The 17,057-nt window shown below is 40.5% G+C and overlaps 1 protein-coding gene across 3 annotated transcripts; it reads right to left on the bottom strand.

The window, feature by feature from the left end:
* Positions 1–604: 604 nt before the first annotated feature.
* Positions 605–16,403, bottom strand: LOC117451337 (acyl-CoA-binding protein homolog). 3 transcript variants are annotated; one of them, XM_071204016.1, is made up of 19 exons: positions 16,265–16,403; positions 14,441–14,558; positions 14,290–14,352; positions 5,790–5,914; positions 5,508–5,689; positions 5,265–5,389; positions 5,041–5,149; positions 4,338–4,431; positions 4,093–4,218; positions 3,878–3,979; positions 3,658–3,741; positions 3,441–3,548; positions 3,225–3,355; positions 3,007–3,130; positions 2,840–2,918; positions 2,592–2,685; positions 2,276–2,395; positions 1,194–1,204; positions 605–865 (listed from the first exon to the last, which is right to left on the bottom strand). In XM_071204016.1, exons 1-19 carry the CDS (start codon positions 16,274–16,276, stop codon positions 756–758), a joined length of 1,917 nt encoding a protein of 638 aa, XP_071060117.1. In that variant the 5' UTR covers positions 16,277–16,403; the 3' UTR covers positions 605–755. The 3 variants fall into 3 exon arrangements, with proteins under 3 accessions (XP_071060117.1, XP_071060116.1, XP_033945493.1); XM_071204015.1 differs by lacking the exons at positions 605–865; positions 1,194–1,204; positions 14,290–14,352; positions 14,441–14,558; positions 16,265–16,403 and adding an exon at positions 2,023–2,059 and having other exon boundaries at positions 5,790–6,401; XM_034089602.2 differs by lacking the exons at positions 605–865; positions 1,194–1,204; positions 2,276–2,395; ... (11 more) ...; positions 5,508–5,689; positions 5,790–5,914 and adding an exon at positions 13,612–14,082 and having other exon boundaries at positions 16,265–16,374.
* Between the last annotated feature and the right edge of the window lie 654 nt (positions 16,404–17,057).

The raw sequence follows: 17,057 nt of genomic DNA, 5'->3' as shown, positions 1-17,057 counted from the left end.
CTTTTCTATCCTACGGGTACAGCCACTCCCCCTGAACCCCGTTTCCCTACCAACCGGCCCAAGCACAGCACCGGCCCACCGGGAAAACTCCCGGTATTCCCAATGGCCAGTCCGCCCCTGCCCACTACAACTATCAACACTGTAATTCCTATCACGATTTTGATTGTATGCAAACATAAAAACAAACAGTAAGACCATATTAACAGATTTCTTCTACAAAAATAATTTCAGTCCAACTTTTAAAGTTATGTGCTATTCTCTAGATTTGTACTAATCCATAACATAAAACAAATCAATTATATTTAACTTATAAAGTTATTTTTAATGAGTTAAATCGGAATGCATAATTGCAAAAATAATTAAAGGACAATAACTAAAAGAAACAGAAGCTATTTTCTTCAATTGTCCATGGGTCACAGCGTCTGGTAAATATTTACCCCCTGAAGAACCAACACCATAAAAAGGCCTTGAGCCATAGCATTAGCTTATCTTAAAAACGGATTAATACTGTCAGAATTTAAAATGAAACATTCTCCAAAAAATGTACACAAGAATCATAAAGATTTAAACTAAAAATGATAAATCAGTACATGAACCAGAAAAGTTGATAAGATTTGATTTAATACCCAAACCAGTGGCTATCAGCAGATCAGATTCAGCAACTTTGCATTGATCTGTGCTCTGAACAAACATGACTATCGCTAGCTGTCGGCTATTACCAGTGTTGGTGAACCGTGAGGGCAATAAAGTGTTACTTATAGCTGAGATGTGGTGGCCAGGTGGAGCATCTCATGCATGGAGCTGGAGAAGTTGTTGAACAGAGTCGCAGCGTCTGTCTCACGGCAAGAGTTCCACGCCAAGACAGTATTATTTGGATTTCTAAAAAACGAAAACACGAATAAAGACTGTACTGAATAGTAGTTTCTAATCAATTGCAAAGGCACTCATCAGTTGAATTAAACCGTACTTGTGTTGATGTAATGTAACATCTGTTCCTTAGGTTTTGATTCAAATGAGAGCTTTCACTCTCAAGGTATACACTCCTTAACTTCTGCTCTTGCGTCTTCTCAACGTCTTCTAGTCACACTTTTGATGATGATAGCTCTAAGGCTCCTTGCTGCTGACATCTTTAACCTCTCCGACTTCAAATCCAGCCATGTTTAGACTGTTACATTCACTCATGCAGCTGCGGGAGACCACGATCCTGGGGAGAAATAAGGCAGAATGTGGGTATTATTGAAATCGCTGAAAAAGCAGGGAGGCTACGCACAAATGTTCAACTTTTAAGGTAAAAACCGTATGTAAATAAACTAGGGCTGTCAGTCGATTAAAATATTTAATCGCGATTAATCGCATGATTGTCCATAGTTAATCGCGATTAATCGCAAATTACTCGCACATTTTTGATCTGTTCTAAATGTACCTTAGAGGAATATTTTTCAAGTTTTTAATACTCTTATCAACATATGAGTGGACAAATATGCGTTATGCTAATGTTTATTATCATTTGAACAATGACAAATATTCTCATGAATATTAAACACAACAACCTCTGAACATTACAAATATTCGCCTCAATTCAACCTGGAACCTCTCATACAATAATACAATACAATGTGTGTGTGTGTGTGTGTGTGTGTGTGTGTGTGTGTGTGTGTGTGTGTGTGTGTGTGTGTGTGTGTGTGTGTGTGTGTGTGTGTGTGTGTGTGTGTGTGTGTGTGATGGATCGTTGGAGCTATGTGCAACTCAAGGCATATGCTCGAACGGGAGCTGCCTGGACGCTGCAATCATGTTGCACTATCCGTGCTGAGTGTGCTGACTTTTCGTACAATGTCCCGCTGTCTGGCTGCCTGCATAAAGTCAAGTGCTCGGCGCAGTTGTGTGGATAGAGCGCTCCTCTGTTTTCATTTAAACAGCTCCTTATATCCGTTAGCGCAGCTAGCTAGCACCAGATGCTAACAACAACAATGCACGTAAGGTCTCTCTCTCGCTCGCTCGGGCCACACATACACACACACCCTCCCGGTCCTCCCGTTATTAACGCGTTAACTTGACAGCCCTAAAATAAACATATGAATGACAAAGATGCACATCATTAATATTTCTAAAACGTTCAAGAACTAGGAAAAGCAGCTTATAATTGAGCAAATAATCTAATTAATAAAACTAATTAATCTTGTGTTTTAAAAGGTTGCTAAAACATTACAGTTGGAGCAGAACGATTTTCAGAAGAAAAAACTGCATTATGGAAACATGCGTATAAGCCTTAACTCACCTGTCGTCTCTGATGCGATAGAAAAACCCGTAGCCGTGGTGCACCATGGGAGCCGCGGCCCCCAGAATTGTGGTGTAGCCCACCAGGCTGGACGACAGCACGAAGTTACCACCTCCACCGCTGCAGACACAAACACAAGTCAGACAGAAGGAACTCCCCAACAATTCCTTATTAGGATATTGTCAATGTGCTTTTCTTGCTACGACTATGTAAAATATATGTTGGAAAAAATTATGGAATTTGGAAATTGGCATAGTGGGTCATCTCACTTTAAAAACAGCATAGACACACACAGACACAGCTTTACAGGTAATACCTCAATGAGTAAAGGGGATCCATGAAGAGGTCTGGAGTGGGAAGTCCCTCCTCTCTGGCGATAAGATACAGCCCAAGAAGATGCCTGTCAAAACCTGGAAACATTGTCAGAAAATGACAGATTAATATTTGAGACACAAGCGTCAGAAAACAACATGTCACCCTGATCACCCAAACATTAATACTCCAATTTGTAAATAGGAGGAGATACCAAGACTCATTTTATCGTGACAGGAAAACTGAACTAACCTTGTCCATCCTGGGCTTCAACCATCAGGTTGTTGTGCATATTGAAGGCTGCCAGCATGGCTTTCCTCCTGCTACCAGCCTGACAGAAAAATAAATGGATGTACCCTGTAAATGAGCAAAAGCCTGATTTTGCCACAGTGTAGAGTTTCAGACGTGTACACACTTACATCACACGAGGGGTCCATCATGGCTTTACACCAGTTGACAGCCTCCTGGGTGCAGGGACGCATCGTCTCCGTCCGGCCGTGGTAGAACTTGCGAGTCATTGCGGTCTCATAACAACTGCCCGGCCTGTGAAGGTTAAGGAGAGAAATTAAGGGCCTTTCACTTCTTGGACATCAAACATCAGTAAACACATGGTACTATTTTTTGTATCATCTTGTACCTTTTGTGCATTCGCTGGAAGGCCAACTGCTTTGCTAGTTGTACAAAAGTGTCTGGGTGCAGCTTCTTCTGGTTGATGGCATCTTTTCCAAACGCTGTGAAGGCGTAACACACAATCTGCAGGTCTTGTGCCTGAAAAACCACGACCCACACGGCTGTGACTAAGTGATTTTGCATCAGGCTTTTTCTACTACAGTTTGGTGTAATCCTGGCTCACCGTCTCCAGGTACTGCTGTTTGGCGTGGCGGATGTCACTCCGGACTTTTTCGTCCACAGTAAACACCAGCTCCTCAGGACGGTGCACGGCTCTGACTGCCTCTGATCCCTTCAAAAGCATAGACATCGTTATGTGGAGAGTTGACATATACATTTAAATTGAACCACCATGAACTATTTAAATGGATGTAAAAAATAAAGTAATAGTCAATATTTACCTTCCATTTGCCTTCTGTAGCTTTGATTTGCTGGTCCAGATACCAACTCAAAGACACCAGCACCATGCCATCATAAGGTGCATGCTGCAAAAAAACAATCAGTGTTATGAAATCTGTTTTTTCTTATCTTAATGATAATGAAATCTTTCACATACAGTATACATGTGTCATATAGTGTTTCTCAGATTTCCTTTAGCATGACACACGTATACAAACTCACATCACAAGTGGTTCCAAAAGTTCCATCTGCGAAGCTGAGTGAGTTGTACGATTTGTCGCCCCAGCGGATTGTGGGGTCCCCTGTAAGGGCCGCCCTGGTTATCTTTGTTCAGAATTTCAAAGTCACGCAATCAGAAACAACTCATTCCTTGAAAAAATATATATAAATTCTAGTGAACAATACAAAGTAAAAAATATACGTTGTGATGCTCTTACATTTGTGTAGTTCACTGGAGAGGAGTAGGGTTTGGTTTCATCCAGAGATAAGACGAACAGGCTGCTCTGGATGGTCTCCAGGATGTTGCTATTGTGTGGATCGATGCTTATAAGATGCTCCCTGGTCTGCAGAGAAAGATAAATACTGACAGTACTGACTCAACTATGCTTTTGTAATATAAGAACTGCTTTAGATCTCATTAACAAAGATGGACACCTAAATGTTGAAATGTGAACACCCATACCTGCGCCCAGCGAGACCTCTCTTCTGAGGTGAGGGCCGACACTCCGTCTCCCTCTGGCTCCCCCACACAGCACTCTTTCACATAGCTCAGCTGCCTGTACATCAAATAAAACAAGGCAACATTGAGCCCTCTATGCTTCTCAATCACCTAATAGAGGCTCATAGTTAGATAAAATACCTTACAAAATGCAATTAAAAAATAAATAAATAAAGCGTCATTAAATGTATTTTTAAATCCAATTATTTCAGTACTTCCCAGGAGTATATAGCATTAACCTTTCACAGCTAATTATGAATTATATGTTTATGGATGTTGATCAATGATATGATCAACTTGGAACCCGATAAGCAAGTTCTTGCTGGAATTAACACCGGTTTCCCTGTTAACACAATTAACACACGTTTCCCTGTTGCTTCTGTAATACAATTATTTAAAATTCCTGCTGCTCTGGGGCACAGTAAAAACTGTTATTCTTTCATATATATTTCTTACTAGGACAGTTAAGATTCTGACTAATGGTGAAAATGTATCCTCACATCTCTAAAAATAGAATAAAATGAATTCAAACTCAGTGGTAAGATGTGTACTGTTCCTCCATGTTTTAGTACATTTAGCACTATCAGCGGCAGTTTGTTCATGGACGGACCTTTCAACCCTCCGTTGTTCTGTTGAATGATGTTTGTACTTGTGTGTATATCACTACCTGAGTATTTCTGGAGGAGTGAGGATTTGTCCATCACACACTGCATCAAATGTGAACATTCGTCCACGACACATCACCACCAAATGGGAAGGGCACGGCCCCTCACTCTCTGTGGCAAGGAAAAAAACGCACAAAAACAACGGTTATAATTAAAAACTGAGAAATTATGCTAAAGCTATCGGAGGTGTGTCTGAAGGCTCTAGATAAGATAAGATTATTTCCACCTGTCTTGAAGTAGTTACGGATGGTGTCCTTCTTCACTCCAGGTACTTTGCAGGTGCAGAACAGCATTCTGAACTGGTCCATATCTAACGGCAGTTTGCCGGCTTTCTGAGGATGCAGCCTCTCCCTAAAAAGAAAAGAAAACAACACATTTCATAAATACCCCATTTCATATTAAAAGACCAGCTTTTGATTAACAAAACACAAAAACACAGCTTGTAAAAATGTGTTTGAGCAAATCTTACGTGCGGATCAGGTTCCAGTACTGTAGTGTGTGCCATGTGCTAATACTAGCCCTCTGCAGCTGAGTTCCCTCTTCGGGGAGCCAACAGTGCTCCAGGTAGGGCCCCGGGCCGGCAAAGTTCACATTCAGCTGAGATGGGATGCGAACCTCCAGATACGCAACATCTAACCACCATTCTTCCAGCTGAGGAATGTTATTTTTGTTTAAAAAACATATAAGTAAGGATGAGTAAAACATCTAAGACTGTAACACCCAAAAAATAAATGACAGATTCATTACACACCCAATTCCTGTTTGTTCTGGCTTTCTGCAGTAGCTTTTGGTGCAGCTCTTGGCCAACACCCTCTTGAAATGTATTCACAATGTCCAACGTAGCCTTAAACTCTTCCTCAGATGCAAATAGGTGAACTGATGGAGACATGGCAATACAAAATAATTGTGAACATTAGTTAAAGCCAGTTAAGTTAAAGCCTTTTATTGTCATTATACACAGAGTATAACGAGATTCAGAGTGCAACTCTGTCCCGGTGTGTAAAAAATACAAACAAATACATAACACTAACAAACACGGCAATAGGACAGACAACATTCAATCATCCATCCATCCATCCATCTTCTCCCGCTTATCCGTGGTCGGGTCGCGGAGGTAGCAGTTCCAGCAGAGAGCCCCAAACTTCCTTTTCCCTGGCGACATCAACCAGCTCTGACTGGGGGATCCCAAGGCGCTCCCAGGCCAGCGAAGAGATATAATCCCTCCACCTGGTCCTAGGTCTACCCCTTGGTCTCTTCCCAGCTGGACGTGCCTGGAACACCTCCCTAGGGAGGCGCCCAGGTGGCATCCTAACTAGGTGCCCGAACCACCTCATCTGACTCCTTTCGACGCGAAGGAGGAGCGGCTCAACTCCGAGTCCCTCCCGGATGACCGAACTTCTCACCTTATCTCTAAGGGAGACACCAGCCACCCGGCGGAGAGGAAACCCATCTCGGCCGCTTGTATCCGCGATCTCGTTCTTTCGGTCATGACCCATCCTTCATGACCATAGGTGAGGGTAGGAACGAAAATGGCCCGGTAGACAGAGAGCTCTGCCTTCTGGCTCAGCTCCCTTTTCGTCACAACGGTGCGGTAAAGCGACTGCAGTACCGCTCCCGCTGCTCCGATTCTCCGGCCCATCTCACGCTCCATTGTTCCCTCACTCGAGAACAACAACTTCACTTGGGGTAAGGACTCATTCCCTACTTGGAGTGGACAGTCCATCGGTTTCCTGCTGAGAACCATGGCCTGAGATTTGGAGGTGCTGATCCTCATCCCAGCCGCTTCACACTCGGTTGCGAACCGATCCAGTGAGTGCTGAAGGTAGCAGACCGATGAAGCCATCAGAACCACATCATCTGCAAAAAGCAGTGGTGCAATCCTTAGTCCACCGAACTGCAGACTCCCGCCCCCACGACTACGCCTCGAAATCCGATGCATGTATATTACAAACAGGATTGGTGACAAAGCGCAGCCCTGGCGGAGGCCAACCCTCACCGGAAATGGGTCCGACTTACTGCCGAGGACCCGGACACAGCTCTCGCTTTGGGAGTACAGAGATTGGATGGCCCTGAGTAGAGACCCCCTCCCCCCATACTCCCGCAGCACCTCCCACAGTAACTCCCTGGGAACTCGGTCATACGCCTTCTCCAAGTCTACAAAACACATGTAGACCGGATAAGCGTACTCCCAGGCCCCCTCCAGGATCCTTGCGAGAGTAAAAAGCTGATCCGTCGTTCCACGACCAGGACGGAATCCGCATTGTTCCTCCTGGTTCGACAATCGGCCTATACAATCATACGGGGGAATGAATTGTTTGTTTTTTTGTTTTGTTTTTGGGCATTAGGCATTTTTTATTGTAAAAACTGATTTCATGAGCTTGCGTACATTTTACAAAATGAGAACATATGCAACAATCATACACGCAAGCTCAAACATTTGTATGCTGTTATAATATTAAGAGTTTGACATGATTAAAACACCTCAAAGTTGCACATTTTCTTTTCAAATAGTGAGTCAATTCTGAAACAGAGGAACTTGCGACACAGCAGGCTGTTCAAAGTTACTATCCTACCTGCATTCAGGTACTTTGAGAGGCTGGTCTCCAGTGATGGGACCGGCAGGGATGGCAGGGTGTCTTGGTGCTGGAAGGTCGTCTCTGGGGGAGCCTTTGACAAATGATTATCCATTTCTTCTCCCTGGAAGGAATTAAGAATGGATCAACAAAACAAACATCTGAAATAGTTGTGTCCTACATCAGAGGTTTCAGATTATCTACAACATAACTTTAGATCTGAAAACTGCGCGTCCAGTTTATATGACTATAAGCGTGCCCACCTCCGGCAAAAAAAAGAGCACCGGGTCATTTGAAATAAAGCGCATTTGCGTACAGAGAGAGAGAGCGAGAGAGCGAGAGAGAGAGAGAGAGAGAGAGAGAGAGAGAGAGAGAGAGAGAGAGAGAGAGAGAGAGAGAGAGAGAGAGAGAGAGAGAGAGAGAGAGAGAGAGAGAGAGAGAGAGAGAGAGAGAGAGAGAGAGAGAGAGAGATAGAGAGATATATATAGATATATATATATATATATATAGATATATAGATTTGCGAGTTGCATATGAACCATGATATGAACTCAGGGCCGGCCGGCACTGGCTATGTTCGCCGAGGGCGCCAGATCTGGGGAGGTGCTGCGCTGGCAGTTCTGGGAGGGAAAAAAACATTTTGACCGTTGGGGCTCATCCTAATTTTCGGCCTTGATATTCAATATTCATAATTAAGTAAATGTAACACCCTTTTCACCCCGGTTACACGTTTCTTTTGCCCTGTACGATGGGCGCTGTAAGTGATGAAAATGGGGGATGTTGGCTTATCTGGCGCCCGCAGCTCACAGCCAAAATGCGAGGGAGAGAGGGAGGGTGCACCGGTACCAGCGCTGTTGTTATTAGAATCTGGTGCCGTGCTAGCTGCTCTAACGGATATAAGAAGAAGATGTTTCTACAATAATGTGGAGGGAGAGTCCTCTCCAGTCAGACTGAGAGGCTGATAAGTTAACTACAGCTCAGTGAGGTAAAGGACTCTTAGTCTAAGTTCAAACGGTTTGGTCACAATTTATGTAAACACATATTTCCAAGGCACTCCTTTATAATTATTGGGATAAACAGGTTTTAAATCATTCCAATGTATACTATAGGACAGTAACCAAAAATATCCTTTCAAACTGGAGAGATAAAATAAATGCATAAATAAATAAATGTTAAGGTAAAATAAGATATGAATGAACAACACAAATAAAATAAGTTACATTCATTTGTTATTGGCTATGGTAGGTTATTGGTTATGTTCACATACTTATTTGATTACATCCACTTGTCTAAGATGACAACAGAGACTTTCGACCCAAAACCAGCTGTTAACTTGTGGATGCAAGCAGCTAATCGCAGCCTCAACTAGAGAAAGTAGTAGGCCTACATCATCAGCTACCATGTCTGACAGAGAGGAAGACAGTGAGGAGAACAGTCAGGAGGGATGTGATGACAGCTTGTAGGATTACTGGTCATGCTGCTAATGTTGTCTTGTGTTCACCTCTGCATGTGTGTTCTGTGTTCACCTCTGCATGTGTGTTTAGTGCTGTGTCTGGCAAATAAAGTCAAGACCCCCTCAAAAGTTACGGTTTATTTCATTTTAAGGATGAGCACCAAGCAACATCTCCAGGTGCTCCTTTGAGAACCAGGGCAAAAAAGTGATGTGCACCCCTGACTATAGGATAACGTTTAAGTTGTACAATATGCCTGTAATTCAAATGCGCAGCTTTATAATTTTTCTGTAGAATGGTTTGCAGGGTTTCATTCATATTACACATTGGTTAACTGGTAATTAAATAAATATAATCTGTGCAACATTGTGAAGAATATATAAGGTTAGACCAGGGGTGTCCAAACTGCGGTCCGTGGACCATTATGAATCGGCCCTCAGCTAATTCTGAAAGTATGGCCCACAAATTAAACTTGTGCTTGTCTTATATTGTACTTCGTAAATATATATGTAAACATATATTACACAGTAGTCATGTGTCAACAAGCCCACTTTTTGAAATAAATTCAATCAATTACATTTGAAAACATTTTCTAACAAATCTAACTTGATAAGAAAAAAGCCCAATAACTTCTTTATATAACAAGCATGACATTTACCCTTCATATTTCCCCTAATTATTAGCAATCTGAGGCTCCTGTTTAAGGAATGAGCTGCTAACAAAATAAATGAAACCCTATGGAGAGCTGGGATGTAGGCTGTTTTTTTCAAATTAAATAAGCATATTCAATAACAAGCATAATTGACCTACATTTGATTGATTTTGCTGACTTATAACTTAATTTATGAGGCAATAAACATCACCTCTAGTAAGTGGCCCAGCTCTTCTTATATTTTTCTGTATATGGCCCTCGGTGAGAAACGTGTGGACACCCCTGGGTTAGATAGTGTTCTAGTAAACGGTTTGCCTGTTCTATCATCATGTGATTGTTATAATTTATAATTTCATCTGCCCATAAGCATGCAATACTGTATATGACCACTCGATGTTTCTGTTGTTATTGCACCAGCTGTAAAGATGTCTAATTATCACATAATCACAATACTTTGTCCATTACCATTGTGTTGTCTGATAACAAACACCGTTAGCTATTTCAGCATCAAGAAAAGTACTTTTCACTTTGCAGCCAAACATGGACTTAACTTAAGTATCAAACCCACTACTTTAATCTAACTTTTAGAGTGGACTTTGCACCCTAACTCAAGAAATTATTAACGTATAGTTGGTGCAACAGGCTGCTTTTGCACAACATAAACAAAAGCTTTGAATTTCATTGTGACTGATAAACATTCACATGTTATCCCACAGTTCCAAAGTGCTTTAACGCGTTGCTGAGCTGTGTTGCTATACATGAAACAAACTACGTTCATTTATAATCCTCCTTCAAAATCACGAGACTCAAGAAAAGTTGAGTTACTTAGCTTTCAAAGCCCTAGGTAATGGAAACACGGACTGCTAAACCGCTTGTTGAAAGCAGTCAGTTTGGGAGTTTTTACTTGTTTATTCATGCAACAGAGCTAACTGTTCCAGTGAGCAAGCAAACGATTATAGTCCCATCGCATTAGCTACTCTCGCCTGCGGATATTGTCAACAACAATAGACATTTTGTGAGGGTTAAACTTGATTTAACGGCACAGTTCCTAGCTTTCCAACACAATGCATATCCTAGCTCACCTTCTTCAGGATGAGTCGACTTTGCTTACAGTATCAATGCACAGCAGAAATATCTGTAGTCAGTGTGTTTATGTCCGCAGCAGCAGCAGCGGTCCTGTTACCTTTACCCCACTAAACCCATCCGGAAGATCTCACTGCGCATGCGCGAGATGGTGGCACTTGACCTAGATTTAATCAGTGAAACAATGATGAGGCACTGATAGTGAGCTGTTATACTGCACAGAGGTGACAGGGCTTTGATTTAATGAATGAAATCCAGTTATTGCAGTTAGTCTTTATATATGTGCGGTATAGATAATGTAAAGACAGACATAGTTTCAGTAATTAAGAATACATAAATAAAAGAGATATTTTAACCCCTATTTCCAAGCTCAATGTGAACAAGAAGTAGGCTTACAGCTAAGATTTACATTTCATGTGACCTCAAATTGCTAGCACTGTATTAAAGTGTAACCAGAGAGCAGTGGTAACTGGGCAGTTTCTGCAGTAGATATTTATAATTTAACCCAATACAAGATGCAATGGTGATAGAAACATGTATCAGGGTTCATACACTTTTTCACCAATGATTTGCAATGACTTTTCCATGACTTCTCAATGACCTTTACCTCGTTTTCCATGACCAAAAAAAATTACCACTGAAAATGGTTTATTTTAACATGGAACAGGAAAATAAGGTCTGCATATGAAACATGTTGTGCCTATCAAATCAAATAGTAGGCTTACTAGCTTCGACACGCTGAAGCAACTGCAGTCAGGGAGGCAAACTCATCAGGTATGAAAAAGGTGACAAGGATCCGAGCCCCCCGACCCCACGGAATATCGGCTTTAAAATTAGGAATAACAGATGATTTTAGCAGTCAGAACAACTAAAGCAGCAGTGTTAATAATAACAGAAACGCCAAAGAGTCACATCTAGTAGAAATATATAAAAGCATTTATTTTAATTGTGTAGCAGTCAGTTTATAATTTTGGCAGCACTGTTGAGCATTTTGAAAATGTATTTTCATGCCTCTGTGCAAGGCTTAGTCTTTCTATCTTTATAGCCACTGGTGTAAAGTAACTAAGTTCATAAACTCAACAAGTACTATACATGGGTACAATTTTGAGATACTTGTACTTTATTTAAGTATTTCAATGTTTTTGCTACTTTGTACTTCTACTCCTTTACAGTTCAGAGGTACATGGTGTACTTTTCCTCCTCTACATGTATTTAATCCCTTTAGTTACTTCACAGATGTGGATGAATGATGTGAAATATAATCAAGTGTTAAATCAGACTTTAGTTCCACCTGGAGTAAATCCACAAGCTACCCTGCAGTATACAAAGTCATTCAAACTAGCTGCACCTTTACCAGCTTTGAGAACACTTTCATGATCAATCATTATAAAACATATCATATATATTATTCTGAAATGGACCAATCTGCACAATGACTACTTTTACTGTTGCTACTTTAACTATATTTTGATGATAATACTTTTGTACTTTGACTTGAGTAACATTTTGAATGCAGGACTTTTACTGTAACAGAGTATTCCTACACTCTGATACTTCTACTTTTACTCAAGTACAAGATCTGAGTACTTCTACTTTTACTTACTGTAAGGGAAACTTCTGTGTAGCAATGCAGTGGGAGTCACCGACTCAGGAAAGAGACACGGGAAGAGCAGGAGCTTTGATGTCAAACACTGATGGTTTATTTGGAGCTTCGGCCGGAGAATTCACATCACAAGTCACAGCAGCTACGATCTGACTGCACGGTAGAGTTGCCACGTCAATTCTGAAGAACTCTACCCCAGACCCATGTATTTAGCTAGTTCAGAGAGCATCATCAACATGCTGCATAACAAGATAAAATCATAACACCTCTATCAGCTGACGCCAACAGGCAGGAACAGGGAGACAGAACACTGAGAGCACAGCAGCAAAGGTTACGAGGTGCGTGTGCTCAGTCAGGACAGTTTGAACTGATGAACTGGGTCAAAGTTATGGGCCTTGGAAAATATTCCCCAACACTTACAAGACCTGAGTACTTCTACTTTTACTCAAGTACACGATCTGAGTACTTCTATATTTACTCAAGTACAAGATCTGAGTACTTCTACTTTTACTCAAGTACAACATCTGAGTACTTCTACTTTTACTCAAATACAAGATCTGAGTACTTTACTTGTATTAAGTACAAGATCTGAGTACTTTGCGTCAAATTATATTTGACGCAACTTTAGTTACATTTCCATGACTTTTCCAAAACTTCGGGAAAAATATTGTTTTCCATAACTTTTCCAGGGCCTGGAATTTGCATTTTGAATTTCCATGACTTTTCCAGGTTTTCAATGACCGTACGAAGCCTGATGCATCACCTGTGATGAAGCAGAGCACTGTCAAGAGGGGAGAAGCATACATATACAATATAGCATACTCAAGCTACAGATTGTCTTTCAACTAATAAAAGAGAGACATTGCCAATTTGATCACATTTTCACTTTTAGTATGCGTTTCACATTGATCTGAAAAGTGAGACTGTATCTGTTTTGCTTGCTTTCATCATTTCTCTTCATAATACCTAATTACATTAAGTGCTTCCAATGTACAGTAAATTGAACAAAATCTACAATCTTTATTCTGTTGCTAAAATACTCTCAGTTGCCATGACTATTCCGTGCACCAAGCCAAAACTAAAACAGTCCTGCTATAAATCATATATTGATGAAGGTCAGAAATGTGTTTAAATGCGTGTTCATTTGAGAATTTTGACCCCCTTCGTTATATCAATGAGGGTAGGCTGAATAACAACAACAAAAGACAAACAGTGCTCAAATACGTTTTATTTTTGACATTTCACAGCATTGAGTTTATCCTGGTGAGATGAAGAATCAAGCTACATTTAAAAGTGAATGTGTTTTGCTGGTAACACGTGGTGACAAGTTTAAACTACATCTACTAAGTTAGTAAAAACAGAAATGAGCAAATGTAATATTTCTAACTTTAAAAGGATGCATGGAAGTTGTTCAATTAGTAATCCATTAAAAAAAATTAAAAAAACATGAAATACAGCCCATTTCAAATTACCCTTGTTCCTGCATAATTGTAGACTCTGAAAACAGAAGGCTACGTGCTATTAGGAATATCTGCATTGCTTCAGTCATTGCGTTAGTAGGCTGTCCTCTTTTTGGGTTATTCATGCCTCTTCTGTTCATTTCAAGCTTTACAAGCCATATTTGCTAATGACTTCCGTTGCAAGTGCAATGTAGGCCGACATGGCATCCTCCTTGGACTTTTCTGAAACATAATTGGATTAAAACACAACATTTTAATATGATTCAAGATTCAAAGGTTTATCGTCATAACATATACAACTACGGTGTAGTTATTTCATGTATGAAAAATAGTTTCCTCAACAGTGCAATTACAAGACATAGAACAAATTATATAAACTAATGTTGCTTGTTTTCTAGCCAGCTTTACAAGAAATTCTTTATAAGTTACCTTTCCTAGAGTTCCAGGCATCCCACTTTGCTTTTCCTTTGAAGTCCAGCATTCCTGGTCTTTCTGCAATTGTGACATGACACAGGGAGTAAGGAAATGTTCCGAAATTCGGGAATATTGCATGGAAGTTATTCTGAATCTGAAGTCATACCGGTGTTAACATCTCCAACTGTTGCCTGCTTATAAAGGCCATAGAGGTCCAGCAGCTCCTGGTCTGTAGGCCTCGTCTTCACCTTCTTCACATCCTCTGCCAATTTCTCAAACTCTGCCTGCAGATAACAAATGTTCCCATAGCCACTCATTATATTTCTGTTATCTTATTCAATGCTAAGCTATCATTTCAGCACAGGGTAAGCACTGATAAAAACACTTATCTTCTTTGCCAAGTCCGACAGATGAATCCGTTTAAGGAATATGCATATTAATAAGTTACAAACAACACTGATTAAAAATCTGAGCATAGTGTTGTAGTCATGGTGCACAGCCCGGGAGACCTTTTGTTTCACAAGTTTGAGTTAAACAATGGGCTTTTTATTCAACACTCTTGTGCTTTGTGCCTACTTGAATAATCTCCTTACGAAAGCTCTAGCACATTGCAGAACAGATCATTAAAGATAGGAAACGTGAACACCATCAACTCTAAATATTAACCTCCAAACCTTTAATAGGAGTCGAAATCAGGGACGTGCACAGACATTTGAAGGGGCTATTGCTCTAAACTGGAAAAAGGGCCTCCCCCCGAAAAAAAACATACCTTATGAAAATTGTAACTTGTTTTTAATGTAAAGGAAACCAAACGATTATTACATCAACTAAATTGAACAGTAATTCACATCTCATAACAAAATAAGTTAAGGTGACTACTTGCATTCGGTGACTTGGTTTTTAAAATGTTTTGTGGTCCATATCTCATTAAAATATCTAATGTTAGTAACTATTAAAGACAAAATGGGGACAATTCTGTTCTAATGTAGTTTGACCATTGTAACTGCTGTGCAGACATACTGATAAAATAGGGCATCTAACTAATTACCTTAAATAAACTCACCAATTAATTAAACCAGTTCAATACGCATTATTCTTATTCTTATCATTCTTTATGAGCGCAGTAACGGTAAGGTATCTAATTACTTATTTATTTAGTATTCCATAACTTAGTAACAGAGATGGTCAAACTAAAGTGGTAGAGACATGGCAGAAATCCTACAATGAAGCGGGACATTGAACTGTTCACCCGTGAGAGGGCGATCAAGAAAAGAGAGCGAGCGGCCCCATTGAGGGAGTTTACAGATGAAAAGACACAGAAAGACAGAAGCACAATAACAACAAGTAGGCTATATTTAGGTGATTTTTTGTAAATAACCGACGGTATCAAGAGGAAGTAAAGTCCCCTGGTTTGTCCCTAATACCCTAACTGCCATGAGACAACTCAAAATCAAGTTTCCAAAATCCGACACTGAGGTGGTCTTAACGCAGATGACAGCGCAAACAAAGTGTGTTTCCCGCAGCGAGACGCTACAATACTAATTGTGGGCTTATGATTCGGCCACAACAGAAAAAACAAAAACAAACTCTCACTCTCTCCAGAGGAGCAGTTAGTTCAGCCAAAAATGCCAAACGGGCCGTTGCCCGGGCAACATTAGCCCGTACCTGTGCACGTCCCTGGTCGAAATGGTCATTAAAAGTGAAATATTTTCCATCTACTAAATGTAATAAGAGGCAACTCCTTTCCATAATTACTTATATTTAAAATACTGTTTATTTGGCGTGTTGTTTAAGCAATCTGCTTGCACTAAGAACCAGAGAATACATATGTATTACATTAACTCATCCCACACCGACAAAGATGGTTGACACACACTAGTATGACTGGAGGGAAGTGAACACACCCTGTCGCTACAACCGTTCTTTATTTAAATGCGATAAAGCGTCTACGAAACACTGCCGCATACAATGGAAGTGGATTTTTTTTTACCTGAGAAGCCATTTTTGCAGATGCAGTCTCGAGGTCCAGATGAATTTATGTCTGCTGCTGTCGGCTGGATGGACGTCTCTGCGCAGCTGTGAATACCAAAGACTGTATTATGCAATATATGGGCCATGGACTGTCCTGCGGAGGAAGGAGTAGAGAGAAGCCGAGCAGCTGATTGGCTGTCAGGATACACACACACAGGGACGTGCACAGACATTTGGAGGGGCTATTGCTCTAAACTGGAAAAAGGGCCTCCCCCCCGAAAAAAAACGTAAGACCTTTTGAAAATTCGAACTTCTTTTTAACGTAAAAGAAACTAAACGAGTAATTCACATTATCATCTCATAACAAAATAAGCTAAGGTGACTACTTGCATTCAGTAGTTCATAAAAGGAAAACCAGGGACATTTTTTGTTTTGCGGTCCATATCTCATTAAAATATCTAATGTTACTAACTATTAAAGAGAAAATGGCGACAATTCTGTTTTAATGTTTGACCATTGTAACTGCTGTGCAGACATACTGATAAAATAGGGCTTCTAACTAATTACTTGAAACTCACTAATTAATTAAACCAGTTCAATACGCATTATTCTTATTCTTATCATTCTTTATGAGTGCAGTAACGTTACGGTATCTAATTACTTATTTATTTAGTATTCCATAACTTCATAACAGAGATGGTCAAACTGAAGTAGAGACATTGCAGAAATCCTACAATGAAGCGGGACAGTGAAGTGTTCTCCTGAGAGGGCGATCAAGAGAAGAGAGAGAGGGTGAGGGAGTTTACAGATGA

The sequence above is a fragment of the Pseudochaenichthys georgianus genome, chromosome 8 (assembly GCF_902827115.2).
Source record: "Pseudochaenichthys georgianus chromosome 8, fPseGeo1.2, whole genome shotgun sequence".
In the NCBI taxonomy this organism is placed as follows: domain Eukaryota; kingdom Metazoa; phylum Chordata; class Actinopteri; order Perciformes; family Channichthyidae; genus Pseudochaenichthys; species Pseudochaenichthys georgianus.
The sequence above is the reverse complement of the archived record's forward strand: the minus strand, read 5'-3'. Positions and strand labels throughout refer to the sequence as shown.

What these genes read in the sequence shown, in the direction of transcription:
- LOC117451337 (XM_071204016.1), bottom strand. An exon ending in AGTTGGAGATGTTAACACCG is followed by an intron (nt 14,353 to 14,440) that starts GTATGACTTCAG and finishes TCACAATTGCAG; the next exon opens with AAAGACCAGGAATGCTGGAC. An exon ending in GATCCCCTTTACTCATTGAG is followed by an intron (nt 2,396 to 2,591) that starts GTATTACCTGTA and finishes TTGTGTCTGCAG; the next exon opens with CGGTGGAGGTGGTAACTTCG.